General features: G+C 43.1%; 1 protein-coding gene across 1 annotated transcript; it reads left to right on the top strand.

The window, feature by feature from the left end:
* The first annotated feature begins 2,323 nt into the window (after positions 1 to 2,323).
* Positions 2,324 to 5,913, top strand: LOC135115803 (uncharacterized). Its single transcript, XM_064032818.1, has 7 exons — positions 2,324 to 3,038; positions 3,213 to 3,323; positions 3,566 to 3,855; positions 4,030 to 4,218; positions 4,448 to 4,586; positions 4,952 to 5,108; positions 5,604 to 5,913. Exons 1-7 carry the CDS (start codon positions 2,324 to 2,326, stop codon positions 5,911 to 5,913), a joined length of 1,911 nt encoding a protein of 636 aa, XP_063888888.1.
* The last annotated feature ends 20,712 nt before the right edge of the window (positions 5,914 to 26,625 follow it).

Here is a 26,625-nt window from a genome sequence, read left to right as displayed (position 1 = left end):
AAAGCTTTGATTTCCAAACTACCCTCCTACGGTTTCTATTCTTCTCTCTGTAACTTCGTCTCAAGTTTCCTTTCTGACCGTTCTATTGCTGCTGTGGTAGACGGTCACTGTTCTTCTCCTAAATCTATTAACAGTGGTGTTCCTCAGGGTTCTGTCCTGTCACCCACTCTCTTCTTATTATTCATTAATGATCTTCTAAACCAAACTTCTTGTCCTATCCACTCCTATGCTGATGAAACCACCCTGCACTTATCCACGTCTTTTCATAGACGTCCAACCCTTCAGGAGGTAAACATATCACGCAGGGAAGCCACAGAACGCTTGACTTCTGATCTTTCTAAAATTTCTGATTGGGGCAGAGCAAACTTGGTATTGTTCAATGCCTCAAAAACTCAATTCCTCCAAATATTAACTCGACACAATCTTCCAGACAACTATCCCCTCTTTTTCAATGACACTCAACTGTCCCCCTCTTCTACACTGAACATCCTCGGTCTGTCCTTTACTTATAATCTGAACTGGAAACTTCACATCTCATCTCTAGCTAAAACAGCTTCTATGAAGTTAGGTGTTCTGAGACGTCTCCGCCAGTTTTTCTCACCCCCCCAGCTGCTAACTCTGTACAAGGGCCTTATCCGTCCATGTATGGAGTATGCTTTACATGTCTGGGGGGGTTCCACTCATACTGCTCTTCTAGACAGGGTGGAATCAAAAGCTTTTCGTCTCATCAACTCCTCTCCTCTAACTGACTGTCTTCATCCCCTCTCTCACCGCCGCAATGTTGCATGTCTAGCTGTCTTCTACCGCTATTTTCATGCCAACTGCTCTTCTGATCTTGCTAACTGCATGCCTCCCCTCTTTCCACGGCCTCGCTGCACAAGACTTTTTTCTTTCTCTCACCCCTATTCTGTCCACCTCTCTAACGCAAGAGTTAACCAGTATTCTCAATCATTCATTCCTTTCTCTGGTAAACTCTTGAACTTCCTGCCTGCTTCTGTATTTCCACCTTCCTGTGACTTGAATTCCTTCAAGAGGGAGGTTTCAAGACACTTATCCACCAATTTTTGACCACTGCTTTGACCCTTTTATGGGACTGGCATTTCAGTGGGCATTTTTTTTATTAGATTTTTGTTGCCCTTGGCCAGTATCCTTCCTACATAAAAAAAAGAGGTCAATCAAGAAAAATAAGAGAGTAGTAAGATCAATCACAAGTAGCGGCTACAGCGAAAGGGGGCAATTGGATTTAATAGACATGTGATCTTGCAAGATCATTTTACAAAATTTAGCGTATTAAAGGCTTTGCATTCAAAGCAAACCTCTGAAGTTTCACACCATCTCTATGATATATTTACTCTCATAGGGGCACCAAAAATTCTTCAAAGCGATAACGACAACGAGTTCGTTGGAGCCCCACTAACAACTATGATGCATACATTTTGGCCTGAAACAGAACTTATCAGGGGATCCCCCAGACATCCTCAGAGCCAGCGATCTTTGGAAACGACCAATGGTAACACAAAAATGATGTTATGGGAGTTGATGCGGGAGAAGAACAGGTGCAACTGTTGATTGATTGCTTTACACAAGTATGCCAAACTATTTTTCCAGGAGACTAACTACGAAGGGACTGAACAGCAACAAGAACAACAACCATGGGATGAACAGGTTTGTTTCTCGTACATCTTTGCTCATGAATTGCTTTGTTTTATAGATGAAGTGACTCCTTTATACTTTATTCGGCTAGGCGGTTTACAGAAGTGAACAAAATATTAAAATTTCTCATAGATGGAAATTGAGGAAGAAGACGGAGCGGGAGTACAACAGCAGCAGCAACAACCATCATGGGATGAACAGGTTTGTTTCTCGTACATCTTTGCTCATGATTTGCTTTGTGTCATAGATGGGCTCTTTATACATTATTCGGCTTGATAATTTACATCAGTGAACAAAACCTTATAATATCTTTTTCATAGATGGGTCCCAGGGAAGAAGACGGAGAGGGAGTACAACAGCAGCAGCAACAACCATCATGGGATGAACAGGTTTGTTTCTCGTACATGAATTGCTTTGTGTCATAGATGGGCCCTTTATGTGAGTTTGTGTGTGTATTTATGTTGTTTTGCCCTGTTATGTACTGTGTTCGTGCTGTGTTGCATGATTGTCATTAATTGTTTATATTGAGTTAATGTGTTGTGTAATTGTCGGTAGTTATTTTTGTCTGTATCTGTTACAGATATGAGAGCCTGGTATTTTGTTGAATAAAGCCTGGAGTTGCCACCAAGCGTTTCAGTCTCATTACAATTTATTCAACAAAATTCCCGTCATGGCTAAGTTACTTAAGCCATGCCGACTGGACACGGATCCCAGCTCTCCTACGGCGGCCAAGGAGTGGAAACACTGGCACCGCACGTTTCAAAACTTCATTGAGGAGAGTGGAGAGGCCGCACCTAACAAGCTGAGGGCTCTAGTGAACTGTGTATCCCCGAGTGTGTATGAACTCATCGAAGACTGTGTTTCATATGAAAGTGCCGTTGCAAAACTGGAGAGTGTTTACGTCAAGTTACCAAGCGAGATTTTTGGAAGGCATGTTTTGGCAACCCGACGACAGCAGTCGGGCGAATCCCTTGATGAATTTTTGAGGGAGCTACATAAACTAAGCAAGGACTGTAACTTCAAGGCAGTCACAGCTGAACAATATCGGGAGGAGCTGGTACATGATGCGTTTATTAACGGTATTGCCTCTGCATTTATTCGTCAGCACCTGCTAGAAAATAAGTCCTTGAATCTGGAGGCGGCATACAGTCAAGCCCGTACATTGGACCTTGCCCAGCGGAATGCTGATGCATATACGTCTTCCTTGCCTGTTCATCATGCTGCTGCTTTAGTTCCAGGACAGCAGGAACTGCCCAGTGATGACCAACAACAGCAGTCAACGAAAGAAGTGGAAGAAAGAAGACCACCTGTGGACTTGACTGTCGCTGCTGCACACGTATCTAAGAAGAAATGCAATTTTTGTGGTAATGCATTCCACATTACAGGTAGGGCTAGTTGTCCTGCACGTTCTGTTACATGCAAAAAATGTGGTAAAACGGGTCATTTTGCCAAAGTCTGTAGATCCAAGACTAAGGCTTATGATAGCACTACCGCCACACTGTAAAATCCCACTCTGCTCACACTTGCTGCCACTTTTCCAAAGACTCTTTCACATGCAGCTACAGACGTCACTGTCAATGGTCATTCATTGAAGGCACTAATCGACTCATGCAGTTCGGATAGCTTCATAAGTGAGAAAGTGGCACATAAATTAAAGCTGACTAGTTCCGGTAAGCAAGGAGATTTCATTGGCGTCAGCATCTTTAAATACTAGCTCCCCAGGGTATGTTATAGTAGACTTGGGTCATGTTGATCAAAATTACCCATGTATTCAGCTAGGAGTCTTAAAGGATTTATGTTGTGATGTGATCTTGGGTCATGATTTTCAAAAACAACACAAGAGTGTAACTTTTTGAGTATGGGGGAAATAAGCCAAGTTTAAGGGTAACTAGTAACTGTGCATTGGCAACAGCTGATATTGAGGAGCCTTCACTGTTTCCGAACTTGCCTCAACAATGTAAACCAATTGCAGTTAAATCCAGACATTATTGCAAAGATGACCAGTTATTTATAAATGACCAGATATCACGCTTGCTGTCTGAAGGCGTCATTGAGCCAAGCATATCCCCATGGAGAGCACAGGTCGTAGTTGTGAAAGATCCACTTGACAGGCACAAAAAGAGACTTTGTATTGATTATTCTCAAACCATCAACCAATACGCAGAACTAGATGCATATCCCCTCCCGAGGATAGAGGACATGGTACATAATCTTGCAAAATACAAGGTGTTTTCTACGTTTGACTTGAAGAGTGCATACCACCAAATCAGCATTAAAGAGAGTGAGAGGAAGTATACTGCTTTTGAGGGTGCAGGAAAACTGTATCAGTTTTGTAGGGTTCCATTTGGTGTCACTAATGGAGTAGCTGTATTTCAGAGAGCTATGGATAAATTAGTTGAAGATGAGGATCTTAAAGATACTTTCCCATATCTCGATAATATTACTGTAGCTGGATCAACTCAGGATGAGTATGATGAAAATGTTAAGAAGTTCTTGGAGGTTGCTCGAAAACGGAAGCTCACCCTCAATGAATCTAAATCAGTTATGTCTGTGCCTATAATCAATGTATTGTGTTGGTGATAATGACATAAAGCCTGATCCTGACAGATTACGTCCCCTTCAAGAATTACCACCTCCTACCAATATGGGGTCTTTGTGAAGAGTTCAAGGGTTGTTTGCATATTATGCTAAATGGATCCCTGGCTTCTCTGATAAAATCCAATCTTTGATAAACACGAAAACTTTTCCGCTGAGTGAATCAGGACTAACTGCCTTTAACTCCTTGAAAAAACAGCTTATGGATGCTTCTCTAAGATCTGTGGATGAGAGCCTTCCATTTGTTGTGGAGAGTGATGCTTCGGAGGTCGCTATCTCAGCAGTCTTAAACCAGGGTGGCCGGCCAGTAGCTTTTATGTCAAGAACGCTTCAGGGAAGTGAGCTGCATTATCCTGCTGTAGAAAAGGAGGCTACAGCTATTATTGAAGCAGTTCGCAAGTGGAGTCATTTCTTAGCTAGACGACATTTTACTCTGATTACTGATCAGCGCTCTGTGATGTTCATGTTAGACAACAGAAAGCGAACCAAGATAAAGAATAACAAGATACAAGAGTGGAGGCTAGAGCTGGCATCATTCAGTTATATAATACAGTATCGTCCTGGGAAACAGAATGTTGCGCCGGATACCTTGACTCGTGCATACTGTTGTTCTGTTTCCTCAATGTCGAATCTCACTGACATAAATGAGAATCTTTGCCACCCTGGGGTAACTCGGCTTTTGCATTTTGTGCGGTCTCAACAGATGATGTGAAAAAGGTGTGTGCTACTTGTAAGGTCTGTGCACAGCAAAAACCACAATTCCATCGTTCAGCACAAGGGGTCCTCATTAAAGCCACACAGCCGATGGAACGCCTTAGCATTTACTTCAAAGGACCTTTGCCTTCCACCACAAACAATAAGTACATACTTACAGTTGTTGACGAATACTCACGTTTTCCTTTTGCACTTCCTTGTTCAAATATGCATCCAAAAACAGTAATCAAATGTCTTGAGTCTATCTTCAGTCTTTGCGGAATGCCAAGTTTTATTCATTCAGATCAAGGTCCTTCTTTTATTTCTCAAGAACTGAAGCTGTACTCGTACCTTTCTCAGAAAGGGGTAGCAACAAGCAAAACAACACCTTATCACCCAATGGGTAATGGCAAGGTTGAGAGGTACAACGGAATTATTTGGAAAGCTGTTTGTTTAACACTTGCATCTCATGGTTTGAGGAATCAACACTGGGAGATGGTGCTTCCTGAGGTTTTGCATTCAATAAGATCACTCATATGTACTGCAACCAATGAGACCCCACATGAGCGTTTCTTCAGGTTTCAACGACGTTCTAGTTTTGGAAATGGATTACCATCATGGCTTTTGACCCCTGGACAAGTGTTATTGCGACGGCATGTTAGGTCTAGCAAACACGAACCATTAACTGATCAGGTAGAACTTGTTGATGTGAACCCAATGTATGCAAGTGTCAAATATCCAGATGGCCGCGAGTCAACCGTGTCTATCCGTGACTTAGCTCCAAGTCCTGAGAGTCCGACGACTCCTGTGCACCAGGATGAAGCACAAGGAAATATAGAGACCCCAAGTTCACCCAAAACCCAAGGTGTACCACCTTACAATAATCATGATTCCCATTCACCGACTGGGCCCATTGAGTTAAGGAGGTCGACTCGTGTGTCGAAGCCCCCCGATCGTTACGGATGGGATTAAACCTGATATGTTCGGATATCTACCTGGAACTCATTTTGTTAATGTTGAATTTTTCTAGGAGGGGAGAATGTGGTAATTATTGTACATTGGCAACACTGATTGACGTTACTGTTTTCACGTTTGGTAGCACTGTGTATCGTCAATCACAATGGTACCACAGGCCAGTGCAGACCCAGCTGTTTCCTTCTGTTAATGTATGAGTTTGTGTGTGTATTTATGTTGTTTTGTCCTGTTATGTACTGTGTTCGTGCTGTGTTGCATGATTGTCATTAATTGTTTATTCAGTCACAGCATGGCTTCACGAAGGGGAAGTCTTGCCTGACAAACTTGTTAAGTTTTTACAGTAAGGTGTACGAGGCAGTAGATAATGGTGATAGTTATGATATCTTATATCTGGACTTTAGTAAAGCATTCGACAAGGTGCCCCATCAAAGGCTCCTGAGAAAGGTTAGGGCGCACGGGATAGATGGGAAGGTGTTAGGTTGGATAGGGTCATGGCTTGGTAACAGGCGACAGAGAGTGCTAATAAACGGCTCGAAATCCGAGTGGGGTCATGTCATTAGTGGGGTGCCACAGGGATCAGTATTAGGGCCATTATTATTTCTAATATATATCAATGACTTGGATAGTGGAATTAGTAGCGATGTTAGTAAATTTGCGGATGACACAAAGATAGGTAGATTAATTAGGTCAGAAGCGGATGCCATCGCCTTGCAGACAGACTTAGATAGAATGAATGAATGGACGGATAGATGGCAAATGCAATTTAATATCAATAAATGCAAAGTGCTTAGCGTAGGTAGAGGAAACCCACACAATAGGTACACATTAAACACCCAAACTCTGGTAGGTACAGGGTACGAGAAAGATTTAGGAGTTATAGTTAGCTCTGAACTCCGTCTAGGGAAACAATGCATAGAAGCCAGAAACAAGGCAAATAGGGTACTAGGATTAATTTTTAGGAGTGTTAAAAGTAGAAGGCCGGAAGTAATATTAAAGTTATACTTGGCGCTGGTCAGACCTCATCTAGACTACGCGGTGCAGTTCTGGTCCCCACATTACAGGAAAGATATAGGTCTATTAGAATCAGTACAGAGGAGAATGACTAAAAGGATTCAGGGGATGAGGAGTATTCCTTACGAAGCGAGGTTGAAGCGGTTAAATTTACATTCTCTAGAGAGACGTAGGTTAAGAGGGGACCTGATAGAAGTCTTTAAGTGGTATAGGGGTTATAACAAGGGAGATGTAAGCAAAATTCTTAGGATCAGCAACCAAGGTAGAACAAGAAATAACGGGTTCAAGCTTGAAAAATTTAGGTTTAGGAAGGAGATAGGAAAAAATTGGTTCTCAAATAGAGTGGTAGATGAGTGGAACGGACTCAGTAATCATGTAGTTAGTGCCAGGACACTAGAGAGCTTTAAGAGAAGATTAGACAAGTTTATGGATGGGGATAACAGATGGAAATAGGTAGGAGTGTTTCATACAGGGACTGCCACGTGTAAGCCTGGTCGCTTCTTGCAGCTTCCCTTATTTCTTATGTTCTTATGTTCTTGTTTTGTCTGTATCTGTTACAGATATGAGAGCCTGGTATTTTGTTGAATAAAGCTTGGAGTTGCCACCAAGCGTTTCAGTCTCATTACACTCTGTTTCATAGAAAAAGTTGAGTCCTTTATACTACAAAAGTGAACAAAACGTTATAATATCTTTTTCATATAGATGGGTCCCAGGGAAAAAGACGGAGCGGGAGTACAACAGCAGCAGCACCACCACCAATAACAACAACCATTATGGGATGAACAGGTTTGTTTCTCGTGCATCTTTGCTCAAAAATTGCTTTGTTTCATACTCTTTTATACTACAAAAGTGAACAAAACGTTACAATATTTTTTCATATAGATGGGTCTCAGGGAAAAAGACAGGGTACAACAGCAGCAACAACAACCATCATGGGATGAACAGGTTTGTTTCTCGTACATCTTTGCTAATAAATTACTTTGTTTCATAGATGAAGCTGAGTCATCATTATTCGGCTTGGTATTTTACAGAAGTGAACAAACCGTTACAATTTCTTTTTCATAGATGGGTCCCAGGGAAAAAGACGGAGATGGGGTACAGCTGAGTCATCATTATTCGGCTTGGTATTTTACAGAAGTGAACAAACCGTTACAATTTCTTTTTCATAGATGGGTCCCAGGGAAAAAGACGGAGATGGGGTACAACAGCAGCATGAAGAGGAGGGGGGAACACAAGAGCAAGAAGATCAGCAGTGGTTGTACAATGAAGAGGTGAATTATCCATAAATGATCATATCACCATATGTCTACTTTACTCCGGAAAAAAAATTTGGTTTACCTTTTCCGACAGGTCGAAATTTCTAGAAATGGAGAATTGGTAGAGGATGAGGAAGAAAGCGCAAATGCAACTGTAAATGAACAACATTTGGAAAATTTTATATAGGTATGTAGAGGTATTATGATTATATAAGTATTTTTTATTCCTCGGGGTAATAATTTATATATTCATAAAATCTTACTTTTCTTTTTATTTTTATAGATCAGACAGCGAGTGAGAGACAGGATCGAACATCAAGCATCTAAGATGATTAAGCCTGCTCTCTCCTCTTCCTTACATCCCGAGATCAACGACTGTCACGATTCCTCAGACGGATCGGCCGAGGCAGATGAGCATGCAAAATTTTGTTGGAGTAATTGTGGTCATCAAAGAAAAATAAAGGACACAAACTATACGGTGTATCAACAGAATACGGTTGTATAAGGCCATTACACTCTCGCAATCAATTTGAAATCTGCCGCCAAAGGAATGTGATAGATATCGAGGCGGTGAACAAAGAACTGACAGTATCCATCAGAAAAATAGCTGCCGCGGAAGCGATAAAGGGCAATGAGGAGCCCTCCTCCAATATTTGTCACTGTGCTACAGATTTCTGTAGGACAATGCGCTGCTTTTACAAGAGAAGGGCCTTATTATGTACGGAACGGTGTAAGCATGGGCGTAATCCCAAAACCGGTCGCATCAATCAAGAAACTGCCGCTAATTTTAAATGTTACAATAAATAAAAAAAAATAAAGTTATAGACGGTTTCTGTCTGTTTTTATCCAAAACAATGTGTTCATATAGAGGGAATTATAAAACTTTATTCTAGTTAACAATGGAAATGGAAAAGCTAAGTACGGAAATGCGCGGGGGGGGGGGGGGGGCATGAAGTCAAGACTGGCGGGAAGGGAACGGGAACGCCGCCCGAATATGTTGCCTTGGCAACATATTCGGGCGAGCTGTGGCTCACTGACACGTGGCTTAGCTTAGGGAGAAAGAGAGAGAAGGCAGTGGGTGGGCAAGAGATAGCGGCGATAATGAAAGGGGAGTAGTAGTACGGCAGTATCCCCAAAGACAGTGCCTGAGTTTGTAGGAGTGACAGGTGCCCGTGTCAGTGAAGAGAATGAATAAACAGACAGACATAGAGAGAAAGACCTGCGGGTTGCCTGTGTGTGCTGGGCGATGCGTCACTATTCTCTCCCCTCGTTCTTCTTTACTGTGTAGCCTAATAATGCAGCGGTGCCTTAAGTGACAAGTGTTTATACTTCCTCTGCCTAAGCCTTCCTAAGTGTCTATGATTCTGTCGAGCAGTGACCTTTATAACACAACAAACAGACCCGTGATAGGTTTTCGTGTGTTTAGTACGTCCAGCCACGACAGAGTATGGGTGGAAACCCACCGATAACAAGAAACATATTGCTGTAGATGACACTACCGATTCTATAAATAACTCATTGCGCCGTCGCATTGTAACGTAGACGCAGTAGAGACACCAGAGTATCGTATTAACTAACCCTTGACAGGCTAAACCCTACAAAAGTTTATTTGAACCCATGGAATTCAAATTCTACAACGACAATCAGAATGCTAGCAATCTCAATGGATTTGTACTTATATTACTGAAAATTTAAATTGAAAGGAAAAATTAAACAAATGCATACTTTTAACCGACTTTTATTAACAAAACTAAGCAGAAAAGTCAAATTCGTCATCATTACAATCCTTTCTAGAGTCCGGCCATGCCGCTAGTTTTGTTGCTGCAATCGTGTCAGTAGACGTTCTCTGAGATTTCACGGGTGCCTCTTTAGTTTCATCCTCCTCGTCTGCTCTCTTCCTCTTCATTCTTTCCTCTTTCATCTCCTCCTCCATTTTCGTAGTCTTCTTCATGAAGCATATCTTTGGCAGAAAGAGACAAAAACATGTCTAGTTCACGCTTCTTATCATTTTTAATATCCTCCCCTTCGACCTCTTCCATAACGTTTAACGCCACCTGGTCGTCCTTGCTCTTGTTACCGAAGGCAGAATAGTAGTCTCCGCAAACCACCGCCGACTTGATTGAAAAGATGTACTGATGAATATACATCTCCTTGTACTTTGTACCACTAAACTTGAACCCATTTAAGTTGTAAACTATACATTAAAATGTCTTTTTGTTAATGCCCATCAGGAAAGCCGCGTTCTTGTTTTCTAGGCAAAACTGGGCGTACATTCTCATCATCATTTTAGACTCTTTGGAAGCGCTGACCGAAGAGATGGCGGGGTTGGTAGTCGTATCGCTCTGGCCAAGGGCAACAAAAATACAGAAGCAGGCAGGGAGCTAGATATGCAACATTGCGGCGGTGAGAGAGAGGCTGAAGACAGTCAGTTAGACGGGAGGAGTTGATGAGACGAAAAGCTTTTCATTCCACCCTGTCTAGAAGAGCAGTATGAGTGGAACCCCCTCAGACATGTGAAGCATACTCCATACATGGACGGATAAGGCCCTTGTACAGAGTTAGCATCTGGGGGGGTGAGAAAAACTGGCGGAGACGTCTCAGAACGCCTAACTTCATAGAAGCTGTTTTAGTTAGAGATGAGATGTGAAGTTTCCAGTTCAGATTATAAGTAAAGGACAGACCGAGGATGTTCAGTGTAGAAGAGGGGGACATTTGAGTGTCATTGAAGAAGAGGGGATAGTTGTCTGGAAGGTTGTGCCAAGTTGATAGATGGAGGAATTGAGTTTTTGAGGCATTGAACAATACCAAGTTTGCTCTGCCCCAATCAGAAATTTTAGAAATATCAGAAGGCAGGCGTTCTGTGGCTTCCTTGCATGATAAGATTACCTCCTGAAGGGTTGGATGTCTATGAAAAGACGTGGAAAAGTGTAAGGTGGTATCATCAGCGTAGGAGTGGATAGGACAAGAAGTTTGGTTTAGAAGATCATTAATGAATAATAAATAAGAAGAGAATGGGTGACAGGACAGAACCCTAAGGAACACCACTGTTAATAGATTTGGGAGAAGAACAGTGACCGTCTACCACAGCAGCAATAGAACGGTCAGAAAAGAAACTTAAGATGTAGTTATAGAAAGAAGGATAGAAACCGTAGGAGGGTAGTTTGGAAATCAAAGCTTTGTGCCAGACTCTATCAAAAGCTTTTGATATGTTTAAGGCAACAGCAAAAGTTTCATTATAATCTCTAAAAGAGGATGACCAAGACTCAGTAAGGAAAGCCAGAAGATCACCAGCGGCCTTGACGGAACCCATACTGGCGATCAGATAGAAGGTTGTGAAGTGATAGATATTTAAGAATCTTCCTGTTGAAGATAGATTCAAAAACTTTAGATAGGCAGGAAATTAAAGCAATAGAACGGTAGTTTGAGGGATTAGAACGGTCAGCCTTTTTAGGAACAGGTTGAATGTAGGCAAACTTCCAGTAAGAAGGAAAGGTAGATGTTGACAAACAGAGCTAAAAGAGTTTGATTAAGCAAGGTGCAAGCACGGAGGCACAGTTTCGGAGAACAATAGGAGGGACCCCATCAGGTCCATAAGCCTTCCGAGGGCTTGGGCCAGCGAGGCCATGAAAAACATTGCGTGGCATGAAGTAGTCAGAGGGTGGAGGAGAGGGAGGAAAAAGCCCAGAATCGTCTAAGGTAGAATTTTTAGCAAAGGTTTGAGCGAAGAGTTCTGCTTTAGAAATAGATGTGATAGCAGTGGTTCCATCTGGTTGAAACAGAGGAGGGAAAGAAAAGGAAGCAAAGTTATTTAAGATATTTTTGGCTAGATGCCAGAAATCACGAGGGGAGTTAGATCTTGAAAGGTTTTGACATTTTCAGTTAATGAAGGAGTTTTGGCTAGTTAGAGAACAGATTTGGCATGGTTCAGGGCAGAAATATAAAGTGCATGAGATTCTGGTGATGGAAGGCTTAAGTACCTTTTGTTGGCCACCTCTCTATCATGTATAACACGAGAACAAGCTGTGTTAAACCAAGGTTTAGAAGGTTTAGGACGAGAAAAAGAATGAGGAATGTTGTTGTTGTTGTTGTTTAATCCGGATAATAATAGCGATCGGAACATCTCCGATGTCCTGTTGAGTGTGTTGCAAGACATTGCCAACAAGAAGCAAGAAGACTCTGTCGCCAGCTCGGTATCAAGGGCGTTTCTTCGTGTCTTCACGTGTCTTCACCCAGCTTTTTCTGGTTGTGGAAGATGTTCGACAGATCATCGTCGTCATCGGAAGAGAGCTAAGAAGTAATAATGGTGACAAAAAGAGAAGAAAACGAACAAAATTCCAGAAACAAGAACATGTTAAAGTTCTTTGCCATTAGGTTCGGACCTGCAAATGCGCTTAACAAATGACAGAACGAATTCAATAAACTCGATAGTGGCCGGCGGCCTCTTTAACAGCGTCAGAACCTTCTGCTTCCTCTTCTTCTTTTGAACCGGCAGAAAGGGCTTCAGTGGCCGATACCAAGGCTTTCCTGCAACAGGATCTATCCAACGTTATGACCTTGTTGTTAACGCGCTTCATGGTCGTAGTTAGCAAGAACGAACTGCAATCATCATTCATCAAAAAAGATTAGCAATACTGTAGCCAAAACGATGTTAAACAGCCTCCAAGTCGCGCTCGACCCTGCTCCCAACATAAAAGACGTAATGGACAGAGTTGTCGTAGATAGCAACGGTAACGGAACGTTCAAAGACAGTAGAGGATTGTTCAGGCCAATATCCGAGCTTGGTTCAGCGGAAAGTGGTAGCAACAATAATGCATTGTCGACAACGATGGGAATGGCCGCACTCACTACGATAGGTGGCAATCTATCCTCTTTACTGGACAGACTCAACAATAACAAAAGCGGTAGAAGGGGGGGATAAGAGGCGTTGCGCCTTCTTTCGGCTTAGATAGCCGTTCCATTGATTCGTCTATACGATTGATAGATCTAGTACAAAACAACAAGAGGAACGCAAGAATAATTCATAACGAACGTCTTCAAGAACAAAAGAACCAAATGTTTCCGAAGTTCGCTCTAAACGAGTTGCCCAAAAACGGACCCGGTAAAGACTTTACAAGTGGATAGATACTGTACGTTCCCGTCAATCCTAGAGATATCTTGACGGACATCCAGTGGTTAGACGTCATGTCGGCGGTAGAGTACGACACCAGGGACAGCATCAGCGCTCTCTCCTCTCTTAACTCGGAACAGAGTGCCATAGACAAAAAGCTTCTCAAACTCTTGTCCGATTGGGAGGACATGGTGGCAGACAACACGGGAAATTGGAATACGGAGATGGTCATCGGCGAATTCGAACGACAGATGGCCAATCTAGCCGAGATGAGCAACATCGTGGCGGCGAACAAGGGCCTCGTCTCTGGCCACTACACAGCGCTGACTATCGACAGATACAACATGATTACTCTTTGTCGTTCCATTGTAGACGTCAAATTCTTGATAAAGATACCGAACGTGTGGATAGAAAGCGATTGGAGAGGAGTCATGGAGACGGCCATCAATCTCGCATTCATGGCTCTCAAAGAGAATATTTCTAGAGGAATTATGGTCGCTTCGAGGGTATCGTCAAGGATTGCACCATCAACCTGTGTTTCCGCGATACCGAGTTTGAAGCCTTCAGAAACGCAGTCGCTAAGGCACATTCAGCAGTGAAAACTTAAGAGTGATTTTTTTTTTTTTATAAAAGTGAAAACAATAAAATTTAGTTGAAATTTATCAAATAATTTAGCTAGACCTATCTTAGTTTTTAAGAATGAAAAAAAAAAAAACATATTTTGGAGGGTCTACTAAATATCAAAAAAACTGTGCAGGGCATTTCAAAAGTCTAATTAGAAAGGAAAAATAATCTGAAAAGCCCAACGATACCGGCGACACCAGTCGAACTGGGCCCGGGGCGGAGGGTCGCGCGCTGATGCAACCGGAAAGAAGCTAACTCCAGGTTCGAGCTCTGTAGCTCCTCTGCACTCCTCCAGTCATTCAGTTGAATTTAGATGTCCACTCTAGTCTGTCTCAACTGGTGTCGTCAGTATCACTGGGCTTTTCAAAATATTTAAACTAAAAAAACCGCGCTGCTCTTGTTATTCCTCTCTCGCTCTGCCTCTTCCTATCTCCTGAGTCTCTCTCACAACATCCGTTAACTTTACCCTATAAAAGCTGAGCAGGGTTTTGGTGTAAAAGGCTGTGCAGGTTTTTGGTGTTCATCATATCAACACTAAAAAAGCTGAGCAGCGTTTTGGTGTAAAAGGCTGTGCAGGTTTTTGGTGTTCATCAGATCAACACTAAAAAAGCTGAGCAGGGTTTTGGTGTAAAAGGCTGTGCAGGTTTTTGGTGTTCATCATATCAACACTAAAAAAGCTGAGCAGCGTTTTGGTGTAAAAGGCTGTGCAGGTTTTTGGTGTTCATCAGATCAACACTAAAAAAGCTGAGCAGGGTTTTGGTGTAAAAGGTTGTGCAGGTTTTTGGTGTTCATCAGATCAACACTAAAAAAGCTGAGCAGGGTTTTGGTGTAAAAGGCTGTGCAGGTTTTTGGTGTTCATCAGATCAACACTAAAAAAGCTGAGCAGGGTTTTGGTGTAAAAGGCTGTGCAGGTTTTTGGTGTAAAAGGTTGTGCAGGTTTTTGGTGTAAAAGGCTGTGCAGGTTTTTGGTGTTCTTCAGATCAACACTAAAAAAGCTGAGCAGGGTTTTGGTGTAAAAGGCTGTGCAGGTTTTTGGTGTTCATCAGATCAACACTAAAAAAGCTGAGCAAGGTTTTGGTGTAAAAGGCTGTGCAGGTTTTTGGTGTAAAAGGCTGTGCAGGTTTTTGGTGTAAAAGGCTGTGCAGGTTTTTGGTGTTCATCAGATCAACACTAAAAAAGCTGAGCAGGGTTTTGATGTAAGAGGCTGTGCAGGTTTTTGGTGTTCATCAGATCAACACTAAAAAAGCTGAGCAGGGTTTTGGTGTAAAAGGCTGTGCAGGTTTTTGGTGTAAAAGGTTGTGCAGGTTTTTGGTGTAAAAGGCTGTGCAGGTTTTTGGTGTTCTTCAGATCAACACTAAAAAAGCTGAGCAGGGTTTTGGTGTAAAAGGCTGTGCAGGTTTTTGGTGTTCATCAGATCAACACTAAAAAAGCTGAGCAAGGTTTTGGTGTAAAAGGCTGTGCAGGTTTTTGGTGTAAAAGGCTGTGCAGGTTTTTGGTGTAAAAGGCTGTGCAGGTTTTTGGTGTTCATCAGATCAACACTAAAAAAGCTGAGCAGGGTTTTGATGTAAGAGGCTGTGCAGGTTTTTGGTGTTCATCAGATCAACACTAAAAAAGCTGAGCAGGATTTTCGTGTAAAAGGCTGTGCAGGTTTTCGTCTGATCAATACTAAAAAAAAACCTGAGCAAGGTTTTGGTGTAAAAGGCTGTGCAGGTTTTTGGTGTAAAAGGCTGTGCAGGTTTTTGGTGTAAAAAGCTGTGCAGGATTTTGGTGTTCGTTTGATGAACCCTAATAAATCTGTGCAGGTTTTTTGTGTTCGGCTTAATTGGTTTCGCCGGTATCGTTGTGCTTTTCAGAATATTTTAACCATGAAGAACTTGCGCACCTTTTCCAAATGCGCCACCGAATGCAATTTGACAACCAAAGTGAGTGGAATAACTCTAACTCGAGTCTGTGAATTCAACTAAGTCTCGGAGAGGGAAGGGAGCTTAAGCTCGAGTTTCCGACTGCGACCTGTCACTGAGTTGAATTGGTGCATCATCCGGTCGGGCCCGGTTCAACTGATGTCGCCGGTATCGTTGGGCTTTTCAGAAGTTTATTAAAAAATAAAATAGAAGTAGGTCGTGCGGCAACCAAAAACATTTTTTTTCCAGGGTATGAAGTCCGCGAGCTACGTTTGTACTGGCGCCCCGAGTAAAAAAACTTTTTTGAAAGACAAATATAGCGCTCGATCAAAAAAAAAATAATAAAATGTTCAAAAGGAAACAATGGGCAAGCGCTGTTAGGCGCGGTCGTAAACACGCCAAATACGACAAAGATGCTGCTTTCTCTGTAAGAGTGGAAGACAAAAAAGACTTAGAAGAACCATCGGGGAGACGTGAGGATGAAACGAATAAGAAAATGAGAATAATGAAAGGAACATGGAAAAGAAAGAAAGGAGATTGTTGTTCTGGTGACATAAGTCACCGTCCGTCACCGTTGGAAGACAGTGGCTACTACTACTTCTTCTGTGCCTAAGCCCTTGATTGTACTTTCTAGGTGTTGTCACAGTGACGATAAAGATACTAGCAAGTACAACTATAATGAATTCTCATCGTCGTCTTCTATCTCACCTTCTTGTTCTTCGTTTTTACCTTCTCATTCGTTCATACATTCTTTTTCTTCACCTGGCGATAGGAGAAAGAAAAGGGGAAAGCACATCAACAACAACAATAAGAGAGCTGGCAAGAACATGACACATAGGCGTCCACATCGAGTGGTCAAGAAAGAAGGAGGAGGAAGGAAAGGTTTCAGTAAACGGACAAAACACAGGATTAATTTAATGGTGGTCGGGGGCATTAAGCTTTTGATCGCGCTTCTGTTGACCTCACCGGTCCTGATCTTATTCTGTATTTAAATGGATGGAACAAACTATTTTACATCATTCTAAGCAATGGAAACACCGCGTCAAGACAGCATCAGGGCCATGGTTATAGAAGATGAAGCCATTAAAGTCCAACTCGCTGACATCTTTGCGGCCATCGGTCAGATCATACCAGTTTACGACTCTTCGCATTCTGATCTCGTAGACAACTACAAGATGAATAACGCCGCCACCAACAGCAAAAAGAAACATTTGCAAAGGAAACAACAACAGCAACAGGACTCTTTGAAGAAGAATGATACAGACAGAAGGATTGACATGACTACCTCGCAAGTTATAACCAGAGACCTGGAAACATTAAAGGAGCATTCCCAAGAGGTCTGTGACGTGCTGGATCAATTCATACAGTTTGCCGAAAGAGACGGTGTTTACAGGCAAGGAAGAGGTGACAATAAGATACGAACCCCCATCGACGAGAACTAGCGTTCTGCAGCAACGCCATGATAGATCGTCCATTCTTCAAACTATCTCTGTTTTCTGACATTATCCGCGTCAAGGACACGCCTGTAGAAAAGCTATCGCAATTCATGACTGCTCCGAAGGGGAATAACAAGGTTTGGAAGATGTTACCGTCTCTGATCAACACTTCTATGGAAATTTTGATAAAACTCTGCTGTACTTGGACGTTTTATGCTTCGTTGATCAATTTCGAAAAGTTTGACAAACTAACTAATGTTCTGAAAAGTTTGATGAATTAACTAATGTTCTGAAAAGCTCAACGCTACCGGTGACACCAGTTGAACCCGGGTCTGAGCGTCACGCGCGGATGCAACTGGAGTAAGCTCCGACCGTGGCAAAGGCGAGTTATCTCATCGTACACGCTCATGGGCAGCACCAGCAAGTTGTGAGACACCGACGTTGAAGAACGACCTATGTCGTTCTTCAACGTTGTTGAAGAACGACATAGGTCTGAGGACATGGTTAGCCGTGAGGTAAGTACGGTGAGGAAAAACGTGGTCTGAAGCTTTTCCGGACATTTCAGACTAACAGGTAAACGGAAACAGATCTCACACGTTCTTCACTTCAGGTTCTGTTCCGAGAATGCATCGTCCTTTCTTTATCGTAGTATCCTTTAGACATCAACCATCGTAACTGTAGTGGTAATGATTGGCGTATGGTCCGTTGACATGTCCGTTGACATCTTCCATCTCTAGTATCCGTTTTCTTCGATGTTGCAACTCACCTTAACGCACATGCCTCCTCCCACACACTTGCACACCAGGCAGTTACCCACACCGTGCATTTGAATACTCGCCTGCGGCAGTCGAAGGTATTGTATTCTTGCTTGAACTCCGGGAAACAACGAAGTTATGGTTCTGGCGTCCACCACATCTGGAGGGGCACTATCTAAACCGAAAGACTGAGTAGAAGATACTGGAAGGATCAAAAGTGTCGGTAAGTATGACATTTTTGTAGTAGACAGACATTTTTTGTTTGGGTACATAATAAAAAAAACAAAATTAATAAAGTCTTTATTCATTACATGAACGATAGAACATGACAGATAGCGGCCAACAACCGTTCGAAATCGTGCAAGTTTTTAGCACTGTCAATATACTTCAACATTGTCAACAGCCTAGAATGCAAATATTGGATCTTTTTCCTGGTTTGAGTGTGAAGATCTTTAACGTAGAGCCACTCTATAATGTTTTCGTACTGCAATAACAAATCCATGTTGTGTTCTCCACCAGAAACCGTCTCGTAGTCGCAAATATGCTTGAATTGTACGGTTATAACGATCCTCTAGCCTTCGTCTTCTACTCTCGTCTTGACGTATTCCTGGAGCAGCAACCCAAAGTTTGAAGATGAAACCAATCCATTGCTCGGTTCCCAATATTGGTTGGAAACCAATTCGTTGCTCAGTTCCTAATATTGGTTGGAGATCCTCGGTTCCCAATATTGGTTGGAAATCAATTCGTCGCTCGGTTCCCAATATTGTTGGAAATCAATTCGTCGCTCGGTTCCTAATATTGTTAGAAATCAATTCGTTGCTCATTTCTCAATATTGGTGGGAAATCAATTCGTCACTCGTTTCTCAATATTGGTTGGAAATCAATTCGTCGCTTATTTATCAATATTGGTTGGAGATCAATTCGTCGCTCGGTCATCCATCTCCTGCGGATAGGAGTTGTTGAGGCAGTGGTGGTAGAAGGGACTGGTCGAACATATGGGTTGTTTGGTGGCAGTAGATCACCATTTCTTTGTATAGATTTGAAGAAATATTCTGTTCTCTCATCGGAGACGATAATTCCATAATCACTGAAGGGCGGGAAAGCCGAAATATTCTGTCCGGAAGTGATCGGTGTGTCGCCATCTTCTTGTATTTGATAAGAAGCAGCAGAGACATCGTCGGTTGCTGCATCCGAAGTCGCCACTGTCGCTTCTGGCTCGGTTTCAGCGCTAGGAGTAGAAGCAGCAACTTCTGCTGCTGCTGTTGCTTGTGTCTGTGCCATCTCCTTTTCCCATTTAATTTTGAATACAGTGTTTGGTATACTGTCGTACAGATCCTTGTCCTTGTTCTTGCATATGCGTTCTTGTCAACACAACACACAACTAGGTGCCTCTGCTCTACTCAAATACTTTCTAAGACAAACCGTGTATAGTTTGACCTTACAGCACCGCAGTGAGTAGGCAGAAGCCTCTATCTTGTCCCAACATATAATGCAGGTGTCACTGCCGCCTTCGGAGTTGGGCTTGTTGGAATACTTTTCTCTGCATTTCTGTAAGAACTCGACGCATTCCGGATGCCTGCTGGCCAACGTCTCGTTCGAGATGGACAGGGCGCTCCTCATGCCTAGGTCCCAATCTGCGCCAATCCTCTCCACTAGAAGCTCGGCTATCCCCAGTTCGTCTCTCTCGAGAGCGTAGTGAAGTGCTGTTCTACCGAAAAAAAATCTAACCGATCGGGATCCAAATCCATACTGTTCTCTGCACTGTTCTTTCATCAGTATGTGCAGTACGGTCTCGTTGGTCGTTTCATTGTAGAGGTGAAGCTTTTCTCCCGACATGGTAAACAGCAAGTCGAATAATCTTGCTGTTAAAAGCAATGAGTGATCGGTGAATATGGTCGATCCGTTGTTGTTGTCGTACCGGTTGGAAGGTATGTACCATCTAATGCCGTGTTTTCCTCCGCTAGCCTCGTTCAAAACGAACTTGACGATGAAAAAGTAGACGTGCTTTATTAACCATCTCCATACAGTGTCGTAGCCTTCATATTCGCTGAAGAGTAGAAAAGGGTTTACAAAGAGGATCCGGTGCAGCGTCTTCTTGTCATTGCTGCTGATTTCGCGAAGCGTATAAGACGTGCCGGTGGCGCCGCTCTGCCTTGCGAACGTTACTAATTCCTAATTTCGGTACCGATCACTCGGCAAACGTTATTTGTAAATTTGGAATGAAATCGGTAGAATCGTATGTTTATGTCTTTCTTCGAGCGCGGTGATAAACTGAATGATCCAGGTGGATAACGGTTCACTGTATATACATACGCACGTAGCACGTAAGAGCGGAACAATGGTCCGACTCGTCAATGTTCATACATTCGGTGTCGTCAATAAGCTCCAACCGAGGCTAAACACCGGGCGGTAATTTGTTTGATAGTGTAAATGTTCTGAAAAGCCCAACGATACCGGCAACGCCACTTGAGCCTAGCTGGAACTTGGAGTGACACACTGAATTCAACTGGCTCCGGCCAGGTTCAAGTAGTGTTGGTGGTATACGTTGAATTTTTGATAAGTTTAATTAAATTAAAAAGCTACACAGGTTTTCAGTGACAAAATATTCTGAAAAGTCCAACGATACCGGCAACGCAGCCTAAGCCGGGCCATTCCGGCTCAACTGGTGTCACCGTTATCATTGAGTTTTTCGGAATATTCGTATTAATATCAAAAGTTTGGTCTTGATGTGGTAGGGTTTAAATTTTTTTTGCAGTTGGGCTGGGCCGTAGCTGACACACTGAATTCTACTGAGCGCCCGGAGGAGTGTAGAGTAGCTTCCCCGGTTGCTCCCGCTTTCCATCTCAGGCCCGGCTCAATCGGCGTTGCTGGTATCGTCGAGCCTTTTAGAAAAAAAAAAACATTTAAAATATACCTCATCAAATCCAAAAAGCTGTGCAGCTCTTTGATGTTAATATGAATCTTCTGAAAAGCTCAATGATACTGGTGACACCAGTTGAACCTGGCCTGGGTTGGATGGTCGTGCGCGAACGCAAGCAAACCAAATCTTTCACAACTCTGCCGTAGATGAAAGAATCCCTATTATCTTGTTGGCACAGCCTTTCCACAGACAATCCCTTCTCAGCATTGACATTGTCAGTATTCAGACCGCTTACGAAATTATTTAAAATATCCTCTGTGATACTAACCTCTCTTGTTTGTTCCTCCCTGCTCTTCCTCTGTTCTTCTATCTTGGACTCTAATTTGACCATATCCTTTTCTAGATGCTGCTAAGCGTTGTAGTAGCTCGCATTGCGGGGCGATACATTCTTCCAAAAAGGTGGCCAGATCTCTACTGAATGACATCTTCAAGTCGAGCGTTATCCACTCTCCACTAGTTTTCTTGTTGTTAGAAGCTTTTCCTTCTCTTTTCCTGTCGGGTGTTAACAGAGGACGGATAGAGTTTGTTATTATTTGATGATTACTAGAGGGGAGAAACATTGTCTTAAACATGGGATTCAAGAACAGAGGTATTGAAGAAGCTTCGACATTCTTGATAAATACACCAAAAATTGTTATTACTACTAGCACTTTCACCTGAAGAACTCTCCTTTCCTCTTTCCTTGATCAACCACTGAGTACCATACATTGCCTCGTTCTTCAATTCATTGAGAATAGACTTTAAGAATTCTGCCTTTGTAGAAGATATGCGATGTCTGAGCGTTCTGTTCGAGTCGTTGGCAAACAAGAGAATAGGATGATCTTCACCGGGTCTGCATATAATGAATCTGTCAACTAGAGAGGAAACGAGCGCCGATTCCAATGTGACTCTGTTTCCAGAACGTGACTCTGTCTCTTCGCTCAGTTCTTCAGGCCAATTGTACAGGTTGCGTCTGGTCCACTCTTGGACCAGCAGCCAGGGGGGCAGACTCTCTACTACGTTAGTGAGAAGGACATGAACGTTTTCTTCTGCGGTGTCGTCCTTCAATAGCGTCGCGGTGAACTTGTTCTTCTTGTCGTCCAAGAATAAGACGAGCACAGCTATCAGCATGAACCATTCCAGTTTGACGTTGATGATATCATCCCACACGCGTTTTGCTTTGAACGGAGCTTCCATAACTTTGTATAGGTCAGTCTCAACTATTGCCTGAGCACAATTGCGTAAATGGACACACATGGTCACTATAGCTTTAGCCATGAGCGCTTTAGGTGCAACCACTCTAGTCATAAAGTCGGTTAACACCTTGATTGATAGACCTTTGTCTCCTCAAATGTTAGAGAAATCGTACCACCACCAAGGATAGTTAGTTTCTTCGGGGATGGACGGGCGCCAGGCGGCTCCATCATCTAGAGATCGGGCGATGCGCGGTGTTAGTTGCGTATTGCCCTCCTCCTCTTTATCCTCTTCTTCGTCTTCGCCCGGAGTCGGCGCTTACATCACGCCCGGTACGCTCGTGTTCTTGTTGATTTCGTTCTCTCTTTCGAAAATGTAATTTTTAAGTTGAATCTTGCCCATGGCTTCTCTTATGAGGCCAATATCAGCCAAACCTTCACCCTGTAGGATGGCCGCACTTGCTATTCTCTTTGGATCCGGAGGGCGCACCCCGCCTAGGGAGTGAGGTCTGTTCTCAAACACTTTTGTGTCTTCAAACACCAATGCTTTCCCTTCTTCTTCTGTTATCCTAGAGAGGGATAATCAGCAAGACGAGTCTAACTTATCCAAGTATATTCTCTACGGCCGTCGAAAGGAATTTCATGTGGTTCTTCATGCTTCGAATGTGTCACTATAGTTAGCGTTGTTAGTTATACGCTGAATGTGCTTCAGGAGGTTGGAACTTATAGAATCGCAACTTCTTTTCATTCGTTCCCTCAGATTGTGTTCAAAGTCGTCAAACAGAGATAAAATTAAATCCAATTCATTAGAGCCCATCGTAGGTATATCCGAAAGGATTTGTAAACGGCGGTTGGTGGGGGTTGTTTGAATTTGTATTTATCATGACGTTAGTGACCCTAATCTCTCTTATTGGGGCATTGATAGTTGAGGCGTATCTCTTTAGAGGAGAAACAACCGTGAAATACAAAAAGTTCTCAAAGAATGGTGATTTTATCATCAGAAACCTCGCCGATCTCATAATAACGGAGGATATAAACGGCAAGCTTTGACGTCAACCGTCAAACCTTAAGATACGGCTTCTTCTTTCTTACAGGATTTCGTATGGAACAGGAGAACATTTAGAGGAAACGAATTGTTTCTGTGTGTAAAAATACCATAGGTGGCAGACTTCTCCTGTAGTCGAAAAGTCAGATGAAAAACAGACTAGAATTATTTAACAGTACGGTAGAGGAAGATGTAGTGTATACATAGTCAATTGTGGATTCATGATCTGAACGGGACTTTGTTTATACATTATTATTCTGGAAAAAGACAACTATATCAGCGGCGACACCTGTTGAATCATCCCGGTAGTGGGGAGTGGCACTAAATTCGTGTGAGCGACCGGTTCGTGCCGGGGGACTAGAACTCCGACAGGAGCTGTCAGTTGCGTTCCGTAGTCAGTCAGCTACCGTAGATATGGACGTTACCATAGATTCGGACACGACGAAACCGGGTATGTCTCAGTGGAATATTACATTTTCGCGCCTGCCGCCGCCCAACACTCTCACGGTAAAGACGTCGTTAGGCAAGGGGATAGCGGAGACTCGATATTGATGCCATAAAGGTGTCTCTATCAAACCCTTTTTCTTTGCCTTTCTTGTCAGGCACATAAACGAGAGGATTGTTGTTATTACTGTCGCCAATGCCGTTTGCTGCAAAAGTACATGAAGGCGAAGATATCGCTGACTTTATTAATACATTGGCCGATTAAGGGTGACGATGACGTCACCCTTGGCGTATTTTCTCTATTCATTATTGCCAGCATTTTGTTAGTTCGTACGTGTCTAGCGGTCCTTTTCCTCCTCCTGACACGTGGCAATCTGCTGGTATGATGTTCTTTATACCGGATAGCTTTAAGTATAGGTTAGAGAACAAGACTTTGCCCATCGCATTGGCTAGAGATTTCATAGTGTTGACGTCGATAGATAGAACACCGGCCAGTCTTTCTGCTCGGTTGCGATCTTCCTTGTCCTTTATGTATTCGCTCTTGCCAATCAACACCAAAGAGACGTGAGCAATGTTTAAACAATGTTTAAAAAGTAATCGTTCGTGACATCTAATCCCTCCACAAAAACGTAAAAACCGTCCCTGTCTCCTATCTTGATGGTCATTTTCGACAGAGCTATGAAGATTTATATAGGATTCATGTCTCCCGTCAAAATTTTTATCATCATGCCCATCGTCTTTAACACTAGTTGTTTGTCCAAGAACTGTTCCAGGCCAGCGGAAGAAGTCACGCGCACAGTATTGTTACAATACCTATCGGCGAACGATCCAGCTTGAGAATCTTTAACTCTGGCTTCCAAACTATCAAAGAACCGCCTTTCGGCAGGCGAATCTGATGATAATATAAGGTAGATGGGTGAAGTCAACTGTACGTTATGTTGCGTTCTACCGATAGTCTATATCGGTAGAACTTATAACGCCTATCGGTAGCCTTATAACGTCAAGATATGGCGTTATAAGGCAAGTCTATGATACAGTGAACTCGTTTGGCGTTGCATTTGTTCCTTTTTGAGTCGTGGAGGGAATGTCCCGTGCTCCATTTGGGGCTGAGAAGCATGACATCTACCTGGGGAGAGTTGTTAAAGTTGCTTATGCATTTGGCCGTGTTGGAAGTCTTCGAGTTGCTCCTAATCATCATCAAACCGTTATCCGAGATCCTAGAAATGTATTTTCTATTGGATATTTCAGCATGCTTGGACTCTCCTACCGACTGTTCTATAATGTCTATAGAATTACCGGAAAGAGACATGAGGGGCTCGATGGGAGGAGGTCTGGGTACAACTAACACGTATAGATCCTCTCCCGTGCCGTTTTCCGTCCCAGTTATCCTCCGTCCCAGTTATCCTCGTTAGCGTTCCTAACGCCATGGCCACGCACACCTCGGCGAATTCGAATATATTATAGTTCTTGTTCGTCGTCGTCTTCTTTTTTTTCCTTTTTTTTACTACTAGTACTTTCATAAGTCGATGAAGACTGGCCATACAGGAGCCGCGAAGCCAAGTCCGACAAGAACGAATCTCCAGTCTGTTCTAGCGACATTACCGCTTTTTGTCAACAGTAGTGCTGCTTTACAGGCGGCCACCGTTTTGCACGCCATCGACGCTTTATACTGTGTTAACTTCTTTGATAAAACCTCGTTGATTATGGGCACAGAGCAATAATTGTTTGAAGATGAAGCTGCCGCGGAAGATTTCTCTGGCAGGAGCCCCGCTCCCGAGTGGAGTTTGTCTTCTTCTTCTTCTTCAGGCATTACAACTTTCTCCGCCTCTTCTAGATCTCTTATCGATGTTTTTTCCCCTTTTTGTTGTTAGTCTTGGCAGATGAGTTTTTGTGTTGCTGCGATGTATCTCCGGCAATCAGGCTCTCTATCAAGAATGGAATGGTGATATCGGAATCCATCATGAACTATCCATGGCTCTCAACATTATAACCTTAATTCTGTGGTCTGTCTATCTTCTAATTTAGATCGTAGCCGATAACTTTTCCTTCATTTATTTGTTTAATGACAGCTTTAACGGAAGATTCTGCCAGAGGGGTGGCAGAGAAGACAACAACGACCGTAGCGCCTTGCCTAGCTTTTTCATTTCCATAAAGTACGCGGAAAGCTCGTCCATGGGAAAATTTTGCAGCGGCGTAATGGCGCAGTTAACCACCGAACTCTCAATTTTCTCCAGACTTATACTCCTGCTGACAAAGTACCCTCTGTTCCCCAGCAACTTGACTATAGCCTCCAGAAACACGGTCAAATATTCCGAGGCGTCCAAGATGGCCGAGGGGTTAGACATGCCCGCTCCTCTCAAAGCCATACAGGAAGACTTGTAAGCCGGCACCACTCCTCTGATGACGTGATCTATAGAGTGGAGATCGTCGGTTCCCTTGAAGGGCGTGGCGAAAGTGTCTTTCAGTCTTTTGATGGTGTCGGTGACCGCCGGCCTCTGATGTCTCATGTCCTCATTGTACCAAACACTTTCTAGAAACCCCCTGAACGTATCACTAATATTATGTGCCGTATGGAATTCATCGCACAATAGCGTGGTCAGAAACGTATCGGGTTTAGAAAAGTCGTTTTCGTAATCTCCAAATAAGAATTTGAGTAAGTTTGGCAGATTGCAGTTCAAATCGTCGTACGTCATGAATAGCACCGTCGGGGTCAGCGTTATGTAATTAATCACCTGCGACACGTCCTTCTCTTGCATGTGTGCCTCTATGTCCAATAGATTGATGAATCTGAGCTTGATGGTCTCTCCATTGTGGTCGGTAGTGTTGCTGCCATAGTTGTTGACGCTGCCGCTTCCGCCAAGGCCCGAGTCGAAGATGTTGTAGTACTGCGGCGAGTCTGTGAACCCTCGCCTAGCCCAAGACGTCTTCTCTTGGTTCGGGTTCACGAATATGCCTAATGCGTCCAACTGACAGTCTATGAAAAGAGTCCGACTGCACGTTAACCAAATAAAGAGGGGGCGACATAGAGTGGACCAGAG

This window comes from Scylla paramamosain, chromosome 29, assembly GCF_035594125.1.
Source record: "Scylla paramamosain isolate STU-SP2022 chromosome 29, ASM3559412v1, whole genome shotgun sequence".
NCBI classification, from domain to species: Eukaryota; Metazoa; Arthropoda; class Malacostraca; order Decapoda; family Portunidae; genus Scylla; species Scylla paramamosain.
Note: the sequence above shows the minus strand (reverse complement) of the source record. Positions and strands in the feature narration are given on the sequence as shown.

Coding starts and splice junctions, on each gene's coding strand:
- LOC135115803 (XM_064032818.1), top strand. CDS start 2,324: ATGGCTAAGTTACTTAAGCCATGCCGACTGGACACGGATCCCAGCTCT. Junction 4,219..4,447: donor TGTCTGTGCCTATAATCAAT/GTATTGTGTTGG, acceptor TTGAAAAAACAG/CTTATGGATGCTTCTCTAAG. Junction 4,587..4,951: donor GTCAAGAACGCTTCAGGGAA/GTGAGCTGCATT, acceptor CGGTCTCAACAG/ATGATGTGAAAAAGGTGTGT.